At 39.4% G+C, this 27,234-nt stretch overlaps 1 protein-coding gene and 1 non-coding gene across 2 annotated transcripts; both read right to left on the reverse strand.

Moving 5' to 3' along the window:
- Positions 1-650: 650 nt before the first annotated feature.
- Positions 651-24,674, reverse strand: Scr (homeobox sex combs reduced). The gene is given in 2 exon segments (XM_018113302.3): positions 651-3,196; positions 23,501-24,674. Coding segments are annotated over 2 exon segments (1,725 nt in total). The 5' UTR covers positions 24,450-24,674; the 3' UTR covers positions 651-2,420.
- Positions 13,359-13,430, reverse strand: TRNAM-CAU (transfer RNA methionine (anticodon CAU)). Its single transcript has one exon. It is a non-coding gene; the product is annotated as a tRNA-Met (tRNA).
- Positions 24,675-27,234: the final 2,560 nt, after the last annotated feature.

Here is a 27,234-nt window from a genome sequence, read left to right on the forward strand (position 1 = left end):
CAAAAACTAATATATGTGCGTAATTTTTGGTTAATCAAGAGGCGAGGTAAAATAACATACATAACTGTTTAATGTGAAGTTAAAATTTTTAACTTTTATTACATATAAAAATTACAAATTGTAACCCCACATTAAACAGTTGTGTATGTTATTTTACCTTGCCCCTTGATGTACAGCTCAACGAAGAATTTTGGAAATTAAGAGGCACGTTCTAAATGTACCAAAAGTTAAGTGAGAGTGTACCAAATTTATTTTGAGAATACTGCTTCCCGTGTTTTGTTCAGATGTTAGCTGCTTGCCTGTACACTGCTTTCTAATAATTTCTTTTGTGAGTGAGTGAAACACTGCCTGAATTATGCATTGCTTTACATCGATGGACAACTTGGTTAGGATTTGTTTTCTACACTGCTTGGCACACTGCTATACAATAGTATTTCAGCAAAAATAATAATAATAAAAAAAACGAAACAAATATATATTTAAGTTACTTGGTACCTAAGGAAATGATTTTATATAATTTAGCAAAATAATTAATATTTTAATCCAGTTCTCAATATGGATTGCAAGATTCAGTTGCCAACGGTCTACAAAAAAGTAGACGGACATATCAAGAGGATTATATTCTATTCAAATAAAAAACTTTAGCTCTGTACATTTTAAAATAGTTTTATTTTTATGTCATATTCGTACATGTTTACATATGTTTTCGTTTGTTTTGATTTATTTATAGTTGTATGCATTTGTGGTTTTACAGCTTATAAACATTGCATTCGCAATAGAACCCATATCATTACATAAGTACGGATCTCATTTAAAACTATTTATGTTATTTATTTTTACATGGAATGCAGTTAAACTCTTTGCGCCCCCCTAGCCCCGAACTACAAACATTGTATTGCATTTTGATTGGAAAATCATAAAATATTTATATATGTATATATATATTAAAAAAAAAACAAAAACAAGTATATAATTTGTGCTAAGTATTTATGCTTTTTTTTTTCTTACTTTTGTTTGCTTTCGTGTTTCAATGCGCGGGCTTTATTATTATTATTATTATTATTTTTTTTTTTTTGTTATAGTTTTACTTTTTACTAAAATTTGTCATGCTAATTCAATATAATTTAGGCTTATGGTCTAGGTTCACATAGACTACCGATAGGTTCTAGAATGCACTAACCTTAGCTTAGCAAAAAGTACAGCATAAATAATTACATTACATTTACGTATAGGTTTACTCTTTCTTCTGTTTTTCATCGTTGTTATTTTATTGTATTTAAAATTGATTTGTATTATTATTTTAGGTTTTAACAATTTGCGCATTGCTTTATTTAGGTTTCAAGTTGTAATGCACACTTAAGCTAGGAGACAATATGTTAAGGACTTGTTATAATTCTTTTGATTTACAGACATAAGAGTGATACGATAATCGAATAAAAGATAACATTGAGAGAGCGTCTGGTTGGGGCTTTGCTATAGAAATTGTGCTAAGTATTTGAATTTGAGCCACATTTTGACCGCTAGCCAAATTCCCTGTTTCATCTCCGAATTTGTTCTCCAAATTGTGAAATGATTTTCGAATTAAGAAATAAACAAAACGAGCAAAGCAAAACTTATATCCTGTTTCTAGGTAGCTCTCGAGCCAAACAATTTATATATTTAAAAATGAAACACAAACATAATAAGGCGCCGATTGAGAGTGAGACGCTCTGCTATATACAAACTGAACGAAGCCTTATAAAGGACACAGACATATGTACATACATACATATATGTATATGCCATGTGCTGGTAGCTTTTAAGTACATGATTTAGAATTAGAATTAGGCATTAAACGAAAACTAATTTTAGTAGAAATCACTTTGAAATTATTGCAAATATTACGTTTGTTTAAAATTGGTTTTTGTTTAACTTATTTACGTTTTAGTTTTTGTTTTAGTTAGTTTGTTCTTCTGTGTGGACTTAGAGCTATAATTTAAGCTAGACTTATGACTAATTGCTTTTCGAATACTGCTTAGAGAAAGAAGTTTATCATACTGGACGTCTCATGGCAGCAGCTATCGAAAGTTAACTCCAGATCCTTGCCCCAGCTTCAAGCCCAAGGCTCGAGCTGTGTGTGTGAGTGTGTGTGGGTGTTTGTGTGTATGTATGTGTGTGTGTCTGTGTGTGCAGGCAGGTCTAGAGAGAACTAGACGAGTGCGCACAGTTCCACCTCCAGTATCATAAACCCAAATGAGCCGCGCTCCAGCTACGGCTCATTTCTCAGCTTAACACGAATCAGTTGCAAACAAGAAGCATCGTCTTTGATGTTGGTCGATCGACAGCGGCGGCGGATTGCGGTTTGCGGATGCGAATTGCGGATTGCGGATGCGGATGCGAATGCGAGGCAGTGGCAAATGGCAAATGGCGCAGGCACCGGCTCAGCAGCAGAACAAATTACAGCCAACAATGTCCGCTTTGTACTCCAGCTCCAGACCCAAATCTGAATCGGGCTCACAGTCCGAGTCCAGCAGCGGATCGAGTGATTGCGACTGTGGCTGCTGTGACTGCTCTGACTGCTGCTGCTGCTGCTGCTGCCTGATGATAACCTGAGATCAGAACTCTTGAGGATATTTAATGCAGTCGGCATTGGTATTGCTGGCATTGGCCACCGCCGCGGCGGAGCTGAACAGCGAGTTGGGACCGTTGCCGGTGCCAATGGTGCTGCCAGGTCCGCCGTTGGCATTGGCGCCGACGCTGACGCTGCCCAGCACCGATGCCGATGCGGTCGGATCCTGAGGGCCCTGGGACTGATAGCCGCCGGCCACGCTGGCCGCTGCCGCCGCCTGATATGGTTCCTGATACAACTGATTGAGTCTCTAACCAGTACCCGAAAAGTGCCACGCGTCCTATGCGCTCAGATGCGCAAACTGTGACGGATGGATATCGAACTGGTGATAGGGATGGCCGTAGGGGCCCATGTGGTATGGCACAATGTTCATCGATGCCATTTTGTGCTCCTTCTTCCACTTCATGCGCCGATTCTGGAACCAGATCTTGATCTGTCGCTCCGTCAGGCAGAGCGCGTGCGCGATCTCAATGCGTCGCCGGCGCGTCAGGTAGCGATTGAAGTGGAATTCCTTCTCAAGTTCCAGTGTCTGATAGCGGGTGTATGAGGTCCGTTGTCGTTTCGTCTCGCCATTGGCATTCACAGTACCTGCAATATCGAGAAGAACAATTCTGCATGAGTAAAAAGTGAAAGTGAAACACTAATCGCAACAATCTTTGATATCTGTCTAAATAAAAGTTAATTCAATATAAATCTATATTGTTTGCATGACTGTGGATTTATTTATTTTACTCACTATATTATTAAACTATATTATTAAAAAGTTATATTTAGGCTTTCTCATAGAAATAGTCTTTAATATCGCTTACATTTAATTGCAGCTAATAGAAATATCTATTATTGTATGCATTATTATTATTTAAGTAGTATTTGTTTTTCTTATTAATGTAAAAAATATTTGCATTATTATCATCATCATATATCATATATTATTTATTTATCATTGCGATGTAAAAATTCTATTTATAGCATCATTATTTTTATAGCTTGTAAGGAAATGATTTCCCATACTGGCTCTCAGACTTAATAATTTATTAAACATTTAAGAGAATTATTTTCTTAAATGAAAATGATATGCACATAACATTTGTATTACTTTCGAATTTCTTAGCAATTTATCGATATAGATAGCATTTAAGATCAGTTTTTATTGTCATCATTATTATCAATAGGAATGTAATAATCAATTCAATACAATTTGTAAAACAATCAATCTGCCTCAATAATTTATTGAACATTTAGAAGAATTGGCATTTTTATTACTTCCAAATTTCGTAGCAATTTATCGATATGGATATAATTTAAGACAAGTTGCTCTCGTTTACAGTTCGTCGATGTCTCATTTCACAGCTTTACACTTCGCTTCAATGGGGTGTTTCTGGTGCATCGTGAAACATTGAAGTGGACAAGGCACCGCTGAGGCAGTTAATTTGCTGGTTTTCTAGTTTTTTTTTCTTGATTTTCTGCAACGTGGCGCATTTCATAAATATGACGTGTCAAGCGGCAATTTGGGTTTCACTGCCAAAAAGATTTTTCATTTTATTGTTGTTAGTCGAAAAATCAACAATAACTGAGCAGCAGAGCGGAGGGGCAGGCGCGAAGCACGACAAGTATCACTCTAGACTATATAGGCTATATGGACTCCTAGACCTCTAGACCTCAGACAGCTGCCGCTGCCTGCCAATCGAGGGTTGGGAACACTGCTCGATTTCACTGTCTTCCACCCACTGCTGATGGCAATAGATAATGACAATTTCCGAGTTTCATTCCGATCCTCCTACCTCGCCAGCGACTATTGTCATCTTTTGGGCCTGCCCGAGGGGGCGTTCGTAACGCGTCGTTCATAATGAGGGGGCGGACTGTGGCAAAGTAGACTTTTAAAAGCCATTTACCGTGGCGTGTTATTATGGCCAACTCAATTGGCCCGCCCGGTATTCAACAACAATAAAAAAACAAACCGAAAAAACTCAGAGAATGAGACAAACACACACACACACATACAGAGGGAGAAATGTGTGGCAGTCAGTCAATGTGATAGACAGGCCAAGTGAGGAGCGTTTCTGTCAGCAGCGCTTTGGGAAAGCCGACAAATGTTCGCTTTTGGACCCCTCGCACGCCCCAATGAACCTATATGGGTCATGGCCCATTGCTGAACGGCAATTGGATCCAAAAACTTGCTGTCGCATTTCGTTCATTTGCTTTGCTCGACTGCAAACGCCGGACGCAGTGCTAAGCGAGATGCCGGACTTTCAGATTAGTTCAACAACTCTGCTCAAGGTCTACGTAAATATCTTTAAAATCATAATGATTTAAATGGGAATAATAATATATGTAATATGAATAAATATTACTCAACTATAATTTAAAGTAATACAACATAAAAAACAATTGCTATTAGGTGTAGATTATTATTTTAAATATACGTTATATTTCATGTATTCTTTCTCTTTCATTCTGTTTTGTTTATTTAATCAAAATATTAAAGTAGCTGTGCTCAACAGCAATTCTGCTCATGATTCTGTTCAATTTAATTTTGCAGTAAACAAAAAGTTTTGCTCGCATTTCCACTCAATGTGTCCATCTCTCTCTCTCTCTTCCACACACGGTCCCTGCCTTAGTATTGCTGTCTCTGTCTGTTGAGGATGCGCGCGGTAAAAGTTTTTTGTTTTTAGTTTTTAGTTTGTGTGTGTTGGTTTAGCTCTTGAAGTGACGTTGTCGTACGATGTCGGTTCACATCAATCAGAGGGAAATCTAAATGGAATTTCTGATTAAAGTTGAAATTAATTACCGCTCATTTAATTAAAGTGAATTTGAGTGTGGCAAATGCCGAAACGGCGGTTGCCAAAACACACACACACTCACACACCCACACATATGGCAGAGCTGAAGAGCGGGAATTTTAGCCTCTTGGTCACGCCGTAACGGGTTACAACTAATGACCACGTAAACAGTTGGGCAGACAGTAACCAGACAACGACATCAACTTCATCACTCACTCGGATCAACAACAAAGAGAGCGAGAGAGAGAGAGTGAGTAGGAGAGAGTGCGACACTTTGGTGGCAAATGGAATTGCAGAAACTCTTGGCGCAAGTCCTGACCCAGTTTTCCTCCGTTAGCAGGGCTGTCAGTCAGATTATCAACTATCAAATTTGATTCACAAGCTAATATCTCTCGCAAGCCATTAGAACCGAGTCCGAGCTGTCGGTTTCAACTTTGCAGACGGCTTCATGCAACATTCAGTGGCGTTTGATGTATGAAGTGCAGACGCAGCTTCAGACACTATGCACTTAGCTCTCATACACTACTGACCTTGCCCAGCGCTCCGGCACCGGGCCGAGCCGAGCCATTGTGTGCGGAAAATCAATATGAATCGCTCGCCGAGCGCACTTGGCGGACATTTCTCTCTGCTCCTACAAAGTCTGACCGAGGCAGGGCCATTTACAATTGTCAAACGCTGCTGTCATATGGTGTTGCAATTTGTTTACACATGCAACAAACACTCACAGCTGCAGACGCAGCAGCCCCTGTGCATCTGAGAGAATGCGTGCCAAAGTATCGGGGGAATCGCAGCATGCAGAATGTAGAATGCAGATTCGTATAGCATTTTACCACTGCTTCAGGGACTTTGATAAAAAATTTCACACTAGAAATACTAAAGAACAAAGTTCTAGCTATATAAAATAATTCTGATAAAATATAGATTCTTTATACATAAATGAATCAGCACTGATATGATATAAGTTTTTAATGTTATTATTATTATTTTTCATTATTATTATTAGGATTATTAGCAATAATGTTATTATTATTATCATAAGAGCGTTAACGACTTTTCGGGAATCATTTCAGATCTATTTTATCTTTTCAGATTATAGACTTTATATTTATTTACTTTCATTATCTTAAAGAAGATTCCATAACAGAACAGACTAAAATTCCTGTTTATATCTTTATAAACAATTTCCGTTTTATATGTGAATCTACTAAGTCTTGGATATTTTAAGATTCTTTATGACGTTCCACTATTTTAGAGCACGCTATGGCCCATGTTGTGCTTAAGATGTCTCTTATTTCCAGCTAAAAGATCAGCATGTGGCTAAGCCAATTGAAACCGAACTGATTCAAATTCTTGGCAACCCGTTTAGTGAACCACTAAATGTCAACAAGACTCGGCAGGGATTGGAGACGCATATGGATATGGGTATTGGTATGGGAATGGGCATGGGAATGGGAACGGGAACGGGAACGGGAACGGGTGTGTCACTGGGACTAACTACATGGCTACATAAGTAGCGCATCGTTGTCGCTTGTCGTCATGGCCAGGCGCAAAGCCCCATCAGTTGACAGCAGTTTGGCTGAGGCACTGCCGCGGTCGCTAGTCACTTCCACTGGCGGCATCTGTGGCACCTGGCATGTCATATCACTTATCGTCGAAGCAGAGGGGTCTGTGCATGTCGACTCTTGACAGCGCCAATGAGCGAGCATTCGAAGCGTTTTACAACTTTGTGCCCATTTCGCTGGCCGTCTAGGCGGATCGTGAAATACTATATAGATATATTGGATTTTGCATACACACACAAACACAAACACACACACACACACATGCATACGTTTATATTTATATTTGACTTTTTGTTTGGTCTTTTGTTTTGATCTTTTGCATTTAATTTTCATGTAAGATGACGTCAAAGTCAAACGCTGACAGCCGCTTAACATATCAGTTGAAATTTTTTGAAATTTGGTGCATGCAAAAATGTGCAACAGAATTTATTAAGTGCCACGGCGAAAGAGGATGAAGAAGACGACGAAGGCGAACAAGAAGAAGAAGAGGACAGCAACTCTGCAATTCAAATTGCCATTGTCTGTGGCACGTTTTGCATACCTGAGCGAGTCAGGGCAAGGAAGTTGGGGGTGGGGAGAGAGGCAAGGGGACAGTTGATCATGTTGTGATTGACACTGAATTAGCATACGCATGCAGGTTCAAAGTTAAGCTCAAAACCCTTGGCCTAGGTCAGCAAATGCCAGGCGAATCTCCACTGGAGGCTGTTGCTCGAGCCAGCAGTTCAAAGTTTAATCGTTTTTTTTTTTCCTCGATTCTCCTCGCCGGCTGCTGTCTCTGGCTCGTAGCAATAAATACAACGCTTGCGGGTTGTCACAAACACTTGTAACGCTCATTTGTCAACGGCCGGCGTCAGTCCCGCTCCAAAGGCAGTTGAAATTGCGGGAAAAACAGGCGAACATCGTCAGCGTAATCAGCCGCTCAACGTGTGCGGCACGTTGCTCAGCGCGGAGTCCAGCTCGGAGTCCAGTCACCGTCTGGCAGCTTGCGTCTGGGATGCGATCTTATCGCTCAACAGCAACAGCAACAATATTGTAACAACGACAACAATAACAACAGCAACAGTAACAACAACAACATCTGCGATGTATCAGAATTTTTGCGCTCGAGATCGCGGCCAAAACTTCATAAATCAACGCACTTCCGATTACGCAAGCGGCTAATGCCACAGCTCGCTGCAACTTGTTGCGGCTTGCTGCAGCAGCTACTTAGCAGCCGGCTAATGAGTCGTTTACCAAAAACCATTATCAGTGTCAAAATGCAGCCAAACGATCATCACTCATAAGCATGTGCCGCGCTCGCCGTGGGGCATCAAAAACTGTGTTCCAAGTGTTAGAAATGCTGTCATATCTAAATATTGTGTATTCTTTTTCGATTATCTATTCAATTTAGAAATGTGTTTTGTTGTTGAAATTGTGTAGTCAGTTGGAATAACAAAGAAAAAAATAAAATAAAATACAATAAAACAACTTTATATAAAATAAAATAAAATAAGATAGAATAAATAAAAAACTACATAAAAAAAAAGAAAAAATTAAATAAGAGAAGTTGAACTAAAATAAAAATAAAATAAATTAAAATGAAATAAAATAAGAAATTAAATATAAAATAAAAAAAAAATAAAAAAAAATATAACACAATAACAAAATTAATAAAAAAAAAATTATAGTAAAAAAGAAAAAATTAAATAGAATAAGGGAAAAAATAGTTTTTTGTTGTACTTAAATGACAAATTTGTAAAAATAAAAAGATTCTACAAAAAAAAAAGAAATCTAAAAATAAAATTATTTTTTTACGAAGAGCAAAGAAATTTTTTTATAGAGTCAATTCTTTAAATTCTACAGATGAATACATGAAGTCACAGAGAATAAAGTTAAGTTAAATAATACATTTTTTATAAATATTAATGCATGCAACCATTTTTATATATCTTAAAAAACAGTTTTTATGCAAAGGATAAAATGACTTTTTTGTTTTTCATGCAATTTAAAAAATTAACAAAATGTAAATAAATCTATAAATAAATCAGACAACAAAGTGCAAGAGGGCACACAATAAGAGCGAGAGAGAGACAGAGAGAGAGGGAGTAAGGGAACTTCAACTGGAACTGGATTCGGGAGAGAGAAACGTGCGTGGCAGGCGGGGTCATATTGGCCATGCTCGAGCTATGCTGGAAGAGATAAATCTTGAGGCGGCGGCTGCTGCGGCGGCGGCGGCTGCGATCGAGGGGCGCGTCAAAGGGGCCGCTGGGGTCGACATGTGCAGCGGGTTAATTTCTTTCGGAAAAGGAAAATTAATCAAATATATAGCGACTATAATATAACGTGAGTGTGTGTGTGTGTGCCTCACATTCCTTAAGTGATAAATGATGAGCGGGCAGTTTTGTGCAATGCGACAAATGATGTGACATTTGTGATAATGAAAGTGTTGCAGCAGCACGGGCTACAAATAGATACGCCTGAATGATGAATGGATAAGAAGAGAAGAGAGCGTGAGAGAGAGAGGGGAGCGTGTGTGTGTGTGTTAACAGGTGTTTTGGTTGAAGGACTCCTCGTTCACACACCATTAAAGCGCTATTAAATCGTAGTTACAACTGCAATTGTCAGCCAACAGGCAATAGCCGCGAACCGAGAACCGAGAGCCAACAACTGTATCTGTAGCGTATCTTATTGCCAGACTCATCATTAATCACGGCCCAAATAAAGAGAGCTGCAGCCGTCAGTCGGTGGTCAGCATCATAAAAAATGTTCAATATATTAAAAAGCAAGAAACGGTAGCAATTGCCACAACACTTGCGACCCGCCCTTTCCTCCTTCATCCACATTGGCTTCATCTGCATCATCGGCCATTGGCACCCACGAAAATGGTTTGAGCCGCATGTTCTTATAGCCTTCTTTCTTTTTTGTTTTTGTTGTTGTTTTTATTATTCACTAGCCACGTTTTTGTGTGCGAATTGTGCGTGCCTTTGCCGCTGTTGTTCCTGAGCTGTTCATCGGCGTCTTTTGGCATTTTCTCTCAGCTCGCGTGGCTGCCTTTGGTTTCGTGAAAAATGGAAATTATGTCAAGAAGTAAATTGATTATTTCGCTTTAAAGCATTTCTCAATTTATATTCCGTGTTCGTTGTCAACACGAACACATTCAGTTTCGTCAGCACCACCAACAACACCAACACCACCAACAACAAGAGCAACAACAACAGCATCAACAACAATAGTTGCCTGCCTTTTGCATGGCAGTTGTTTCCATTTTTTTGTACATTTTATTATTTTTTGTTTTTTGCTTTTTTGGTTTTCCAAAAGCCATTCAACTGAAATGACATCATGTGCTCCGAACTTCTCGCCCAGCTCAAACAGCTGATGCCGCGCCAAATTAAGCGCGCTCTGAACCCTCACAGCTCCCCAAACAATTGGTAGCATATGGTTTCCGGTGCCAAGCGCTCTGGTCCACTTGCCAGCAGGAGTAGGAGGAATACCATTCGCCATTCAGTAAGCAGGTTTCATATTTCAAGTGTGTGAAAAAAGCAGCTGAACGAAATGTGGCCAAAATCATTGGTTAGATATGCAGCATTTTTATACATTTTGATATTTATTGAAGTTTAAAATGGTTTCTTTGGTAAATTGGCTTTGTTAGGCACAAAAGCACATTTAATGAAGGCACCTTAGTTCACATAAAAACAAGGAATTGACAAAACTAAACATTTGGGCACTATAATTGTTGATCAGATTAACGTATGAATAATTTGCCTTTTGGGAGTTGCAAATACGTGTAAACTGGCTAAAATATATATAAAATACTTATCAAATTCAAACTAAATAATATATAATATTATAAATATGTATTGTGATATATACATTAAATGAATATTCTATATTCATAAACTAATTATTAAATATATTTTTATTTATTAGAAGAATTTAGAGCCAAAAAAAATTAAATAAATAAAAAATAAATAACTAATAAAGTAAAATCAATCTTTATATATTCATAAATTACATTAAATAATAATAACTTTGTTTATTTAATATAATATATGAATACAAAAAGATTTATTTTATTGCTTTCATTTATTTTCTTTTTTATAAGCATAAACCCATTTTTTGTATGCTCTTATTTTTCAAATTACATTAAATAATAACTTTGTTTTTTTAATATTATATATGAATATATAAAGATTTATTTTATTGTTTTCTTTTATTTTCCTTTTTATAAGCATATAACCATATTTTGTATGCTATTATTTTTTCAAATTCATATTTTATTTATTTATTTATTTAAATTTTAACATGCTTTTTTTATGTAATTAACATTATTCTAAAGTAATTAATTAATTGCTATTTTATAGTCGTAATTAAATTGAATGCCCTCAAATCCAACTCAACAGGTTGTTTGGCACTTGAAACTTAAGTGCTTTTTTGGTAGGATTAAGTCCCCACAGCTACAGCCGCAGCTCAGCTGCCCCAGAGACACGTGTCTGTGCCTGACTCACACCCCCGGGGCGATAGAAAGCCACCCTTAGAGGACTGGCAACTCGAAAGCAATAATTGTTTTGCGATTCGAAACAGTTGCCTCACCTTTTTGGGTTGGTCCTGGCCCAATCGTAAGGCCGCGCAGCATAATGAGCCGGGTAACAAATTGTGGCACTGCCTGAGCATTGTGTTGAAAATATAATAAATGAATTATCTGCTTAATTAATGAGCTTTTAATTTTTAATGGCGCGACGCAGGCAGCGCCAACAGGCAACTGCCAACTGGGAACTGCAAACAGACGAATGCCACAGAAAGTTTGTTTAACTCTTGTACTCGTTATTCTTTGGGATCCCAAAACAAGAAACTCGGCTCAACATGGCCAGAGTTGGACAGCGAGCTGCTCTGCTGTGTTATCAAGCGATGCGTATCTTTTAGATACAATTTTAATGTGGCTTCTTGCAAATTATTTATGCGCGCATTTTCGCGCAGATAATTATCGTTTATCTTTGATTTAAGGAGAGGACCTCTCAGAAGCAACATAGCTGATTGTTTCGGCAGATGCTGTCTCACTCTAGCTGAAACAGTACAAGTGTGCGAGTGTGTGTGTGTGCATGTTCGCATTCAAAATGACTACCTCAGTTAATTATGGGGCTCCCGAGTAGGGAGCGAGCGTCGCGCATGCGCACATAAATTAGCTGACGCGCCAACAAAACCGGTTCCTCAGTTACTTGCTCTCTCCCTCCCTCTCTCTCTCTCTCTCTCTCTCTCTCTCTCTCTCTCTTTAGCCTATGGGCCATGTAAAGAGCGTCTAAAGAGCCGTCTGGCCCACCGTCGAGTACCTGTGCACCCATTTTTAATGAGTGTCCTGTCGTCTGCAGTTGAATGAACGCCGCCGCCTGCGTCTTCGTCGTTGTCTGGGCTTCTGGACTTATTTTCGCCATGTCCATGATTAAGTGCGAGGTCTTTGACTGGCGCTGAAGAGCACAAAAAACGAAGAGCAGCAAAAGACGACGAAGAAGAAGAAGTCAACTGGCTGAGCAGCCAGAAGCCAGCAGCAGGCAGCGTGTAATCAATCAAAGGCACGAAACAGAATTTTAAAAAGAATTCATTGACTTTCCATTAATAATTTCCTTTGTAAATTGCATCCTGTGGCAATTGTTGTAATTGTGATGAATTCTTTATTAATGCACATACACACACACACACACACACGCACACACATATATATTCACTCGCAGTTAACTGCTGGTCTTTTCCAGCTACTGTCCAGTCAACGTCAACGGCAATGGCGTTAGCTTCAATTATGTCTCTTGCAGATGGTTTCGATTGGCTCCCTCCGCCCCTTCTCTTCTTCTCATTGCATTGCCTGAGCTCGGATGCTGCTCAATTGGCGCTTGAGCGATGCTCTTTAATTTACCAGCATTTATGATTTTGATGATGCATTTAAATGAAATTATCTCTACTGCGAATCAGAATATATTGCTTAATAAGTGTATTAGATAGCTCTTCGAGAGAGCTGGCCATTCAATAAATGCAATCAATCTTCATCATATATTGTCTTTTCTTGGCAAATTACGCGGATAAGAAATTACATTGATGGCACCTGCTTGTATGAGTTCTATGAACACCTATTGAAGTGAGAATAAATGAGCTTTTTGGTGTTGCAACGGAAGCTAAATTAAATTGTTTTACATCAATTTAATCAGTTTAATTTTTAAAATAACACTTTTTTTTTAATATACTGCAATTACAAATTATTATAATCATACAAAATATGGGCTTTCCTATATAAATACTGTACTCTCATTTGCCATTATAGATAACGAGAAAATCATTATTATTTCAAAATGAAATATTTTACAAAATGTTAATGAAAATAAATTATTTATATTTAAAAAAAAAAAAAAAAAGAGAAATGCCAACTTTTTCTCTGATAAACTCAGATAGCAGAGCAAGGTTTCGATCCTCGGACCTCTGGGTTATGGGCCCAGCACGCTTCCACTGCGCCACTCTGCTCATGTACGGCGGCGTGACAAAAGCTAAATATCACAGCACTTCGGAACAACGAACAGTGCAAACAGGTAATCTGCTTATGGAAGATTGAAAAGTTACCTTATTTTATTTAGCATAACTTTATTTTTATTTATTTATTTTTATTTTTTTAATTTATTTTGTTCAACTTGTGTTTTGTATTTTTACCGGTTTTATTGTTACTTAAGGTGCTGTGCGCTAAGCCATTCGCATTTAAATGTAGACATTTAAATAGAAACAGATACAAATATAGATACAACTGGGTACAGTGGAGAATTGTTTTGGGTGCCATCAGCAACAACAGCAAAATTAACTTGAAATTTAAGTTAAAAACGTTTGCAGCGACGTTTTTAAAAAACAAAAGTATTCAACATGGCTGCCAGCAACACCAACACCAACATCAACAACAACAACAGCAACATTAACAACAACAGCAACGAGTATAGAAAGAAAACAACCACAGAAACAAATCGAGGGACTGAGGAGCTGCGGCGCTGATGAAGATGAAGATGGTGAAGTCAGGCGCGGAACAAGTTTTAAACTTGCTACAAAGGTGTCTTAAAAAATCTTTTAATTTCGACGCAGCGTTTTGGTTGCCGAGCTGCAAATTTGCTGTACTCAGCCAAAAGGCACTGGGTGCTGTGCGGTGGGTTGTGTTGTGTAAGGGGTAAGGGGTGCTCGATACTGGCTGCCGCGACTGCATCCGCCCGCCTTTTAATGAAGCGCGAAGTGCAGCGAATGCGAAAGAGGGCAAAATTGAAAGTAAAGTAAGCCAAATGCATCCCACTGTACGGACAACAACAACAACAGCAAGAAGAAGGAGCACAAGTTCCAGTTTTTCAGTTCCAGTTTCAGTTAGCTCCAGTGCTGTTCCCTGTTCTGGCCCAAGGGCAGGCTGCGAACAAATTGCAATTGTTGCCATTGCATTGGCGCTGTCATTTGTGGCCAGACCCAAACACACATACACACCCAAATACACACATATACATAGGCACACTCGAAGAAATACACCAGCTCGCTTGTTGTTTCTGTTGCGGCTTAGTTTTTATTTGTGGTTCGGCCTCGTGGCAGCATGTCTTCATTGCAGCTTTTAGCTTTTGACCCCCTGAACTCTAACTCGTTTAACACACCATAAAGAGCAACAACAACAACAACAACAATCCTTTCATTTCATATGCAAGTACAATCAAGCAAAGACTGCGGAAAATTATGGCCAGGAAAAGCAAAGTGGAAATGCCAGACATTTAAATCGAATTGGTTTGAGGTGGCAGCGGCTCTGCTTACATGTGTGTGTATGTGTTTCTGTGTGTGTGTGTGTGGTTTTAATCTGCAAAATGTAAGCCACTGCTGCACGTACAACCAGTCAGCTACAAATGCCGGCAAAAGTATTTGCCAGATACATGCTGCCACACTTAAGCGGGGGCAGCACACACATACACACACACACACACACACTTAGACGACTGGAGACCACGCGTGTAACTCAATTTTCAATGGTGGACAAGCAGCTCGACAAAGTGCGAGGGCTACGGTATGGAATGGGTGGGCAGGCAGCTCACGTACGGCGGGGGGAAATGGGAACGAGCCGTGGGTTTGTCTACTAAGTCAAATAGTTTGCCGCCTGCATTAATAATTCACAATTTCATCTGGAATTGTATGCGATTTGTGATGCTTTTCGCTTAGCTGTTGCCTCACTTGGCATTGGCCAAGTCAACCCAAGCCAAGCCATGCCAAGAGGACGCCCCAAGACCGTTCCTTAGCGTCGCGCTCTGCCTCGTCGCCTCGCTGCCGCCTGTTGCTGTTTTTGTTCCTTTCTTTTTCGGTTTTTCTTTTTAATCTTTACTTTTTTGCACCTTTATTTTTTATTTTTTTTGTGAAGCCAACTATCGTACAGTGGAGTTTGTGCGATAAATATTTCAATAAATATACGTGATATTTATGTACAAAATATTTATAATATAAAATTCAACAGATATTTCTAAAATATTAAATTGTCTGTCTGTTCATTTCATAAGCTTTTCAGATATATAAAATTGAAAAAATATTTATATTTATTTATTGCAAATATTTATATATTTATATATATTAAATTTAGAAAAATATTTATATTCACTATGTTCATTTAACGGCCTTTCAGAAATATAATAAATATATATGTATATATATTAAAATATTTATATTTACATTAAAGGCCGTTGTGCGCATTCTAGCTTACTTTTTTATAAAATTTTACTTTTCTGCTCATTTCAAAGAGTTTTTAGCCCACTGTGCGCTTGGCGTTTATCTCCATTGCGTCATTTCGTTTTAGTTAATGCGGCCGTAGATTAATATTCTATGCGTATCGCGGCGTTATCGAGCAGGTAGTCGCTCCACTCACGGGGAAATCGGGAGCTGGGCAACAGGGCAGCTGGGCAGCCGGGCAATGGCAATTTGCAGATGTGCGCCAATTTACGCCTGAATTTGATAAATTCGCATGCGGTGCCGGCGTGACATTCAGTTGAATTTATGGCTCGCACTTTTTCACCATTCAAATCGCAATTACTTTGCGTTATTCGCAATTTAATTTGCTCGGCTGCAATCGCAGTATTCGTAAGATACAAATCGCGGCATAGTTGCACCGCTTGAGCTGTTTGCTCTCTAAACAATGGCGCGATAAACAACAAAAACGAAAGAGAATAAGAAAAAAATCTCTCTCAGTGCTCAAAGGGGGGTGCACTCATTAGAGAATATCATAGACTAATGAACTAATGAACTAGCCGTGTATACAATTTTTGCGTATTTGTATAAAGAAGCGCCCAGCTAGATCGGAGCATCGGTAGCTGTATCTGAATCTGTATCAGTATCTCTGACTGTATCTGTGCCGCTGAGCAAGTGCGCTGCATTTGCATCTATCAGCGCTGCCGCATCATCAGTCATTAGTGGCGCCATTGTTGTTGTTGTTCTTATTGTTATTGTCTTTGTTTCTTTATGCCTCACTTTCTTCCTTTTCATTGTTGGCCTCGCGCGTTTTTATGCGCTTTTATTAACTTTGGCCAAAATGCGGCTGCAGCCACTTGAAGACCTCATCATCTGAGATTTTTGTGCTGCTGCTTCATATAAACAATTTCGGTTCGAGTAATCATTCATCTTTTCTGTATAAAAGCTCTAGAAAGTTTATAGAATGAGTTAGGAACGGAATGGAACTGATTTGGACAATGTGATGAGTGATGCGCATTCAAAGTGCAAGCGAATCGATATGGGTATTACCGCTGACAAACAATAAAGCGGAAAGAGTGTGTATTTAGAAATACAAGCAAGAGTGTTGAATCTAGAGAGCATAGCATCGTAGCCTGTTTTAGAATTCTTACAATTTTCAAATTTATATATATTTGAATATTTATCGTTTCATGCATACCCCTAATGCGCTGCATTCGCAGCAAATGAATTTGAATTCAAGCAAAGTGCTGAGTTTCACATCCGACACAATTTACTTCATGCTCTGCGAGCCGCAGGAATGAATGAGACTAGAATTCATTAAGAACAATCAGATGTGACTCAAAATATATCAAATGCATATAGTATATAGATATCTCTTATATATATACGTATGTTTATCTCTGCATTGTCTGCTGCCAAAATTTTCACGCTTTGTTAGAATTAGTTGAGATGACATTTTAACGAAGAGACGCTGTCTTGCTCTTTGTTAGACATCAGAAGACTTTGCGTATAGTCATCAAAGTGTGCATATAGGAAAGTTTCTCGACTATGTATATGTATATATTTAGCACAGCTTAAGCACCACAATGGCCCTGCAACACCTTGTGCCGGAAAATTAATTAATATTCCACAACATTTTCAGCACCTTGCGCTGCATTTGTGCATTGCCCTGCTGTGCTGCGGCTTAGAAAGCAGTTGGATCGGCCGGCAATATAATAACAATCATTATGATTAAACGTGGCTATTTGAAAAGTCGTGTCCAAAGTTAATGAAAATGTAATTGAGCAGCGAATGCAACTGGGTCTGGTCCTCTTCGGCTCGCCACTTGGCACTGTTCGCTGTCTCTAGGGGTTCGCTCTCTGGGCTTGGGTCTGTGGGCTCTGGTCTGTGGTGTTGCTGCATGAAATGATCGTGCTCAGGAGCCGGCACATAGACGAGCAGCAATCGGGCAAAGGGAACGAGGGGGACGACGACGCACAAACAGCAGGAGTATAAACAGCAGCAGACAACCAGATCCAGAGACAGAGCCAGAGCCAGACCCAGAACAGACATTGAAGTGGCTTTTGTTGCCGTTGCCGTTGCCTTGCAGCCATCGTTGCCATATCTTGTACATATCTGACATTCAACTCGTTTGCGAACTATTAATTTTGTATAACATCCTGCATCTCAATGTGGCCTTCGGGTTGAACGGCACAAACAAGTTAAACGAAAAACTTCAAATGGCTTTTCGACTTGGCCATTGCAATTTCGCTGAACATTTCGAATATAATAACTGAAATACCGTAAGGTGTTTACAGTAGAATAATAGATCCAACTGAGATCGATATTTATGGTTCTATGAACGTGAACCACGGCGAGTCTGTTAGATATGGATATCATACTCTACGTTATATATATATCATTCTCAAGTATTTTAAATACAGATTTCTATAGATAGATGGTGCAGTATGTATAACTTGACTTCAATAGATCATGTGTAGACCCTCTCTCTACAAAATATGTTGAATTTTATACAATTAAAAAATAATTTATAAATAAAATATATTGATTTATTGAAGCAGTTATGAAAAATAAACCAAAAAGTGTATTTAATTAATTTAGCTACATTTATATAGATATATGTATATATAGTATATGCATATACATATATTAAATGTAATTAGTTTTAAAATTGAAATCTGTTTAGGTACGGTCAACAATCCATTCAAGTATTAGTAAATTTGTTCATATAGCATCAACCAATATGTAATTTACATCTCTATATAATTATCTCTAGTTTGAAAATTGTCTTTGAGATTGGCAAGGTCGATTAACTTAGCTTTTCGCCCTTTATAACCCTTTCCTTGTTCAATGTAAATCAATTAAAAGGAAATATATTAGAATATATTCCATTTAATAGCAACGCTTTATTAATTGCCCGTAAATATGAGCATATAAAACCCTCTATTAATTTCTTTTTCTCTTTACTTTGAAAATTCGTATTGTATAAAATTGTGAAAATGCTTCAAATCTTTAACAAAGTGGATATAGTTTTGATATTCTTTTCATTTATCTGCTGTGCTGCAGCTTGCGTTGGCAGACCCTCGTGCTGGGTTGGCCCAGATGCTTGCCTTAATTTTGTTGATTTTGTTGTTGGCTATCGAAATTCGTATGAATAAAGCCCCACTAATTAGGGTGCAGCCCGCGGACTGCCAGCATTTGGTGACGCGCTTCACAAATTTATTAAATTGACAATTTGTGGTAGCGATCGAGAGGGGCAATGGGGATGGGGGCGAGCGGGTGCAGCCGGTTGCAACTAATAAGCATTTGACATTTCTGTGCGCAGCAGGTATGCCAGCATTTCTATCTCATAGATGCGTTTAGCTCTCGATTCGTGGGCGCACGATGAAGCGCAAAGAGCTTTGATGATCTGCTGCTACGAAATTGCTTGGAACGTCGCCAGCTTTGGTCTTGTCAATTAGACAACAACTTCACAAGATTCCAAGCGATATGTATGATATGCTATAAGAATCTGTATCTTTGTTTGCCCTTTTATCTATGGCAAGATCTTTTGCTTTGGCTGCGCATCTTCAGCTATTACGCGGCGCCATTCTGAGCTCATTGAAGTCAAGCCATTTTTAACTAGATGCAAAATGCAAAGTGGAACTTGGTGTACTCAGCCTCGGTCTCTTTCTCTCTCTCTCTCTGTCTCTCTGCCTCTGTCTCTCTTGTTTCATAATAAAGGTGTTTCGTAGAATTCCCTCGTTCTCGCCTGACGATCTCTCCGCATGCAGCGCCTAATTGAGGCGCGACTCGAAGATGGCGTTTAACTTTATTTTAATATGAATATAAAAAAGGCTTGACGTGATTATATGCCATCAACGTAGTAGTTGTAGCTCTTGTTTCAGTTGTTGTTGTTGTTGCACCTTCAACATGCACACAAATTTGCATAATTGTTAACATGCTGTTGTTGTAATTGTCGTTGCTGTTGTTGCTCACTGCTGCTGCTGCTGCTGTTGCTGTTGCTGCTGTTGGATTTTAATCAGCGCCTCAACATGCAGTAGCTGAGCAGACAGCCCCTCACCCCTGCTCTACAGTATATGTTCTGCTTGGCACCTGGGTCCATTGTAGTAGCATTTCTCTAATACCAGTTCTGTTTTCATCTCTCCCCCTGCCTCTGCCTCTGCCTCTGCTAATTCTTCTCCTAGTGGGCTCAATTGGGTGGTTTAATGTAACCACTCAAATTGCAATATGTGTAGAGCAGCGCATTGGCATTTAATGAAGACATTTACCATCGAAAATTAAGTTGTACACGAGAGAGAGAGAAACAACAGAAACAACTATAGCGCGATAAGAAACATTAAAAACAACCGATTTTTAATTGTTAGCCCGGGTATGGGAGGGGCTAATGTGAGCAAAGGTTATTGACTTGGCTCGTTAAAATATAATAATATACCTTAATATATAGAGCACCCATTGAGAGCGATTATGCGGCAGTTGAGCTTGTTTATTAAAACTTGAAGTAAAATTAAATATTTAATGGGAAAAAATTTAACTGAGTTGTGGCTCTGTTGGGAGAAACAAGAAATAATCTTAAAATCATTTCAACAAAATTTTATATTTAACATAAAAAGTTATGTCAACTCAGCCCAATATATCAATCCAGTGCGCAATTCCTTGCTGCCTTGGCTTATATTTGATATTATTAATTATATAATAAATGTTTGCTTAAAGTCTTGTCTTGTTATTTAAATTGGAATTTTAAATAAAATAAAGCTAACGAAAGAAGTTTGAGGTATTTATATTTTCTACCTGCGTGTCGCCTCCACAGATGCGAATAAAAGTAATTCAAAATTGTTTATGCAATTAATAACAATTAAAAACGAAGTTAGACTATTCTCTTTCAGCGCTTGCAATTATTTTTCTATTTATGATAATTGCTGGTGTGTAAAAATAAACAATTTGCTTTAGTTAATTTACAATTTCACTTGTGTTTTTGCTCCTCACTTGAGCATAAATAAACATAACTCGCTCTACACACTCACATAAGCACCTTCCATTCGAAGAGCAAACATGGCTTTGGTTCTGCGGCAGAGGGCTGGACTAATTACCAGTGGCAACGTGTGTATTCATGAATACTCGCACGAACACTCACACATACTCATACACACTCATACTTATTCATGCCTGCATCGCGAACATAGACGAGTGAGCTTCACAGCAGATGGATAGAATGCAATTAAAGCTCATCGATGCATAAAAACAGATACATAAATTAGCTGCATACATACATACATATGTATATTTGTGTGCATGTGTGTATGTCTGCTCAAGATCGTATGCAAATTTATTTGAGTAGATGCTAAAATTGGCAGCCTGTGTCTGCTTTTCGCATTCGCTTCATTCATGTTCTTCAATTACCAGATACGAGTAATACGCATCTTGGCCAATTCGCTTAGCTCGGCTGGGCTATAATTATTTTTTGCACTTGTTCTCCAGTTATCATTGTTGTTGTTGTGTCGTTGTTGGCTGCCATGAGTTACAGATACATAAATAATAATAACAATATGCCCCATTGATTGGACTTGGAATCGGCATGAAACGAGTTTTTATACAAATGGAAAATCGCAAAAACGTTTTTCCTGCTTAATCAATATGTATACACAATCGTTGTTGTTGTTGTTGTTTGTTTGTTTGTTGTATTTATGAATGCAAATGCAAAGCAGGAGCAAAAGCGCCTTTCAACGACTCTTTAATTGGCTGACATGTTGTGATTTGGTCTTGTCAAGTTTTCAGCTGCCAACTGGCAATTATTATTGCCAATTTGTATATAGAGCCATTATGGATACATAAGACTGCATAACTGGGCCATAACTAGAGAGTCCCACTTCAGTCGAAATGCTTTGGGGTAGTCTAGTTAAATGCTAAAGGAGAAATGTATTAGAGTCTGATTTGATTTGCACATTTCCATAAGCCGCTATATACTAAATCTATATTTAGCTAATACAGGCTTCTAGCTGCAGATCAGCTGCAATTAGCCAGGGCTGCCAACTGGCTGCAATCAGCTATGAAGCACGCTGGCTAAAGAGCGCAGTGAAGCGTTTGATCGATGACAGCCCCTTCATGGATATTAATAAAAGTTTATAGGAAATATACAATCATGCCAATTGATTTTAAGCAAAGCGAATTACAAGCAATCGCTCTCCCCACCTCTCTCTCTCTATCTCTCTCTCTCTTTTAGGCCGTGTCTGCCTTTAACTGCGTTCCAATATTTCATTTATGTTGGGCATAAAGGTTAAAGATATTTGCTAATTGATTAATAAGCAGAGCCATAGAGCTCGACTATATACTTAATATTACTGGCCAGACTTTTTAGCTGCAGTCAATAAATTTTGATGATGCCTGATGCAACTCAAGAAGGGGGGGAGGGAAGTTGGCTTCGGGTGCTAAAGAAAAATCGGTGTGCGCTGTGCGCGCCATTGACATGATGAAAAATCGCTCAACAATTTTTCGTCTCACAATTTTCGTATTGTGGTGTATCTATAGAATATAGAGTGCACAGTATCTGGCAGCAGGCCGTGCGAGACGTAACAATTTTTCATGAAATTTGGAGAATTTAAATATAAACGGAGCGAGAGGTGCGAGATTCATAGCAGCAGTAGCTCGACCGGCTACATCTCCATTCTCTGTATCTATGGCCAGAGCCTCTATTTCCAACTATAGCTGCATCTGTATCTGTATTTGTATCTGTATTAGAATTAGGTATTCGGTATTATGAGTTATTGTGGGAGTCTGTCGGCATTAGCCGCGGGTGCCGGCTGCCTCTGTCCGGGGCAGGCAGCAGGGGACGGAGCGGCACACGTTTGTTTACAATTTCACGCGCTGCGATTTTCGCGGTCGACTTTTCACGCAGCGCCGCAAGAAAAATGAAAAAGTGTTGCCGTGTGAGGGAAAATCTTTTGTTATTGTTTATGTATTTTGACAAGCTGCCCCGCGCGCTCTCAGTTTGCCAGACAATTTGGTGCTGGAGATACTCTGAATGCCCTCAGTGCTCTTACTATTCCACTCTCTCTCTCTGTCTCTCTCTCCCTTTCTCTGCCTGTCTCTATGTTGTCTCTCTGTAATTCCCACACTGGTGCTCGCACTCGTTCATTTGAATCAACAAATGAGTTAGGTAACTGTGTAATGGGCCAAGTTTGCTCTTCGATCTGTTCGCATTCAGCAAGCGAATACTTAATTGCAGCTAAAGTCAAGGCAAGTGCAATTTGATATGGGTGTAATTTACCAGCGAAAATTATATATTGACAACCTGACTTGGTCGAATATTAAATAGTTTAAATCATATATGATAGCATTGTTTACGAGTCGGAGCTTTGATTGTAATTATTACAAACTAAAATATTTATATTGAATAGCTTTCATTAGGATACCAAGTTGGCAGTCTACAAAAACAGAAAGATATATTAATACATAGATGATATACGGCAGTATATGACACATATATATGTCATATTTATATTAATAAACAAAAATTTCTATATTTTTGTAAGATTTCAAACTTCAAAGTAATTAGCTTTAACAGCTATCAGAAAATGAGCTATAGATTTAAAAAAAAAAAAAATAGATTTATACATATAAATATGAAAATAATATGTAAAATGGAAGTTTGTTCTATAAGAAATCATAGGTAGATAGATTGATAACTATTCTTAAAAATCGTTTTAAAGGACTTCAGAGCATAAATTGATATATAAATTAATTAATAATATATCAACGAATTTATCAATAAATGTGATATATTATTGTTATACTATTTTAATTTATATATAACTATAATCAAAATAAAATTATAATTCGAATATAACATATTTAGCACTTACTCTGCCCGAGATGTACTCGCTTCATCCATGGATAGATCTGTGGCGGATTCTTCTTGCCGTTGCCGCTGTTCTGGCTGCTGCCCGCCTCGTTGCCGCTGTCGCTCTCCGAGTCGGAGTCGCCGCCCGGACTGTGCATGGGCACGTTGACGTTGACGGGGCCACCGCCGCCTCCTCCGCCGCCGCCGCCGCCACTGCCGCCGCTGTGGTTGTTGTTGAGACTGACGGCGGCGGCGGCGGCGGCCAGGCTGCCGCCGAGGACGCCTTTGTTGAGGGAACGGGCTACGCTCTCCACCACGGAGCTGGGCGACAGCTTGGGCGAGATGTCGCGCGTGGAGAGATCCTGCGGGCTGGCCAGCGATTGGTTGTTGTTGTTGCTGTTGGCGCTGCTGTTGTTGTTGTTGTTGTTGCCAACGGGCGTCGACGGATCGTTGGCATACTTACAGCTGATGCTCGCCTGCTGCTGCTGCTGCTGTTGTTGCGGGAGTTGTTGCTGCTGCGGCAACTGTTGCTGCTGCTGCTGCTGTTGTTGCTGTGCCACAGCGGCAGCCGTCGCATGAGCGTGCTGCTGCTGCTGTTGCTGTTGCTGCTGCTGCAGCAGCAAGCGCTGCGGCTGCAGCTGTGTGTAGTCCACCATGTCGGGATTGGACTGTCCACCGCCCGGCGCACCGCCGCCGCCGCCCAGCCCATAGGCCGCCTGGTTCGCATAGTGCGCCTGCGGTGTGTTTGGATACAAGTTGGGCGTGTACGCGGCCGCCGCTGGAAAGTAATCGTTGCTGCCCGGCGTCGCGGCGCCGGAGTTGCCCTGTCCGTTCGCTCCGCCCGCGCCGCTGTTGCCGCCGCTGCCATTGGCGCCCGGATGGCTCTGCTGCGGGTTCATCTGCTGCGGATAGCAGGAGGCCAGCGAGTTGACAAACTGGTACGAGGACATGGCAAAGCAGTCGGGATCCATTTTGTGGCCGGGACAACGCTACGATTCGTATCTGAAATGAAATTCAAGCGGTTAATCCAACAGTTCCACGTCGCACCAACAGCCGGCCAGATGCCCGCCACAGATTGCACTGAAATGGCTTAAGGTCTACTCCACCCAATCCCCGCCCACTGCAGATCTCCATGCGCGATCAGTCATGCAGCCGGCAGAGCTTCTGTGCTCGCCCAGCCTAGCTGCGTATTAGCATTATTTGCAGACGAAAGTACGCTCAAAATCATGCATAATCTTGCGAAATAATCTGGCTCTGAATTAAGCAGCAAACTACGCGCATATAGACGTCTGGCAAGCATACGACAGACTCGAAACCTCGTGGATCGAATCTGCCAGCTCTATGCACATCAGGCCTCGCTGTATACCCTTGACACTTCCAAACCTCAGATTGCTGAGAATCGCAATCGTAAGGCATCGATAGCAAAGCGTAGGCCAAGATAGCAAAGAATTTGCTTTTTATATATTTAAAAGATTGATTGGCAATAAGAATAATTCTAAGTTTCTCTTTCCGTTTCTATGAGTTTTTAAATTAAATAAAATATATTATTATATTTTTAAATTTTTACTATTCTATTTTCTCTATTCTTTTCTTATACTTTCGTTTCAACTTATTAAATTGTTATATTAACATATTTAATAATTATATAAAATATATCTAATTAATAGAATAATACACATAATAATTTATCTATTATATATATATGTAATATTATAATTTTAATTATATTTTCTTTATATTTATATATATTTAAACAATTGCTATGTTCTCAGCTTACTCAAAAGTTAACTCATTTTTTTTTTCTTAGCTGGTAATTTCAATGTAGTTGCATTTACCCCACTGAGCATCATTATTACAATTATTTTTGAGGCGGCTAAGAGCCGAATTTCGCGTGGCCAAGAGCACGGCCCGTTCGGCTGTTTAGATTTCAGTGGAGCTGATGGGCAGGCGCGGATATGCCTAAGCATTGGCATTACGTGCATGCAATTTTGGTGTGGCACGGCACGGTGCGGCACCGGCTGGAATGCCAGCACCGCCCACTCTCGCTGAATGGACACTTGCTGCACTTGTGGCCGGGCCTGGACCCGCTCGGCGTTGGACACCATCACTGATACAGCGGACGCGGCAGTGGCAGCGCGTTTGTTTGAATGGTGGAAAACTCGTATTGCGGAGATAGCAACAAAAGCTGCCACGATTGCAGCGTTTGTTTGGCCTCAAATGCGGCCCAAAAAAAGGAGAACAAGAGAAAAAAAGCCCCAAAGCCGAAAAGTGTAAAACGCAATGCCCGAGAAGACTTGGCCAAACAACCAGGAAGCCAACGAACATGGCCGTAAAAAAAAGGAGACGTCCATTGCCCAAAAACAATGCAACGACCTCTGCAACGAGCACAGCAAGTATTTCTGCATTCTCTCTCTCTCCCTCTCTCTCTCTCTCTCTCTCTCTCTTTCGCTGCAGTTTCTTCTTCTTGTCGATACTCGCTGCTTGTTGGTGCTGCTTCTTCTTCGTATGAAACCAATAATTTTGATTCAGTGGGCAATTTAACCCTTTAGCATGTTGCCCAAATGAAAGGAGTTGAAGCTTTAAATTAAATCGGCGTACGGGCCTCAACTTGAGCTCTGGCCCTGGCCCTATGCCTCCACCTAACCCTGCGCCTCCTCCCGGCACAACTCAGTCGGGTTTCTGAGACAAAACACAAAAAATAAAGCCCGTCCACAGCCGGGCAGCCAGTGCTCGACAGAGATTTATTTGATGAGCAGCATTTCAGTAAAATAAGAAGAAGCAGAAACAAAAACTTTGTAAGCTCGCTTTCGGCCCTGGGTATTTGTCGATTATGGAGTTTAAAGCAATTGTAACGGCATTTCGCTAAAGTTTTCGATTTTGAATTAGCCCAGAGGCAACGACACACAAACAGTTTGATTATCCAAATTATATGCTTAGATAAACAACAGCAATGACCCGACGACTTGTAGACGTTGGCAAATTATTTGACCCCAGAGTATGAGGCTAAATTATCAAATCAAAATGTGCTTGATGTAGCCAAGAACTGGGATTACCAAGATTGAATGTTGTCAACAGATATTTAAGTTATTTATTTAGATAAATAATAATCGAAATCGAGAAAACAAACAGAGAGAAAGGGTAGAGCTATTGGAATTGGAATCACAATTAATCTAATAAGATAATTAAGATTTGAAAGATGCCGAATCTTAAACCAAATACTAATTGAATTCGAGAAAACAATAATTGGAATTTGCAGTATAATTTACATTTGTTGCGGATCATTATGAAAAGTTTAATGAAATGATGAAACTTTTCATATGATTATGACTACTTTGAATAACATATATTATTAAATATATTATTATCTTCGATCCTTAATCTAATATTTTCAATTTTTAACAGAACTCCCATATTCTTTTAAATTAAAGATCAAGCTCAATCTTGCTCAAATACATGTATTAAATATAAATTCAATTATTATCTCAGTTAAGTGCAGTGACTAAATTCAATTAATATCTCAATAAGCTGAAGTAACTGGAAGTCAAGTCAGTCTTCTATTCGCTGTTCGATAAGAGAGCTTCCATCTTCGAGCCTCAATGAATTGAATGGGTGCTGATCGCACTACCGGCGCCTGTTGTTTATTTTCTTCGATCACTTAACGGCAAATTAAAAATTCGGAAATAATAAAAGCTATAAATTATACGAGTTTGGAAATTATTTACCAACGAGTCGAGTCGACAAGCGGTTCAATTGGTG

The sequence above is a fragment of the Drosophila navojoa genome, chromosome 2 (assembly GCF_054131105.1).
Source record: "Drosophila navojoa isolate 15081-1374.11 chromosome 2, UAZ_NAV_1.0, whole genome shotgun sequence".
Classification (NCBI taxonomy): domain Eukaryota; kingdom Metazoa; phylum Arthropoda; class Insecta; order Diptera; family Drosophilidae; genus Drosophila; species Drosophila navojoa.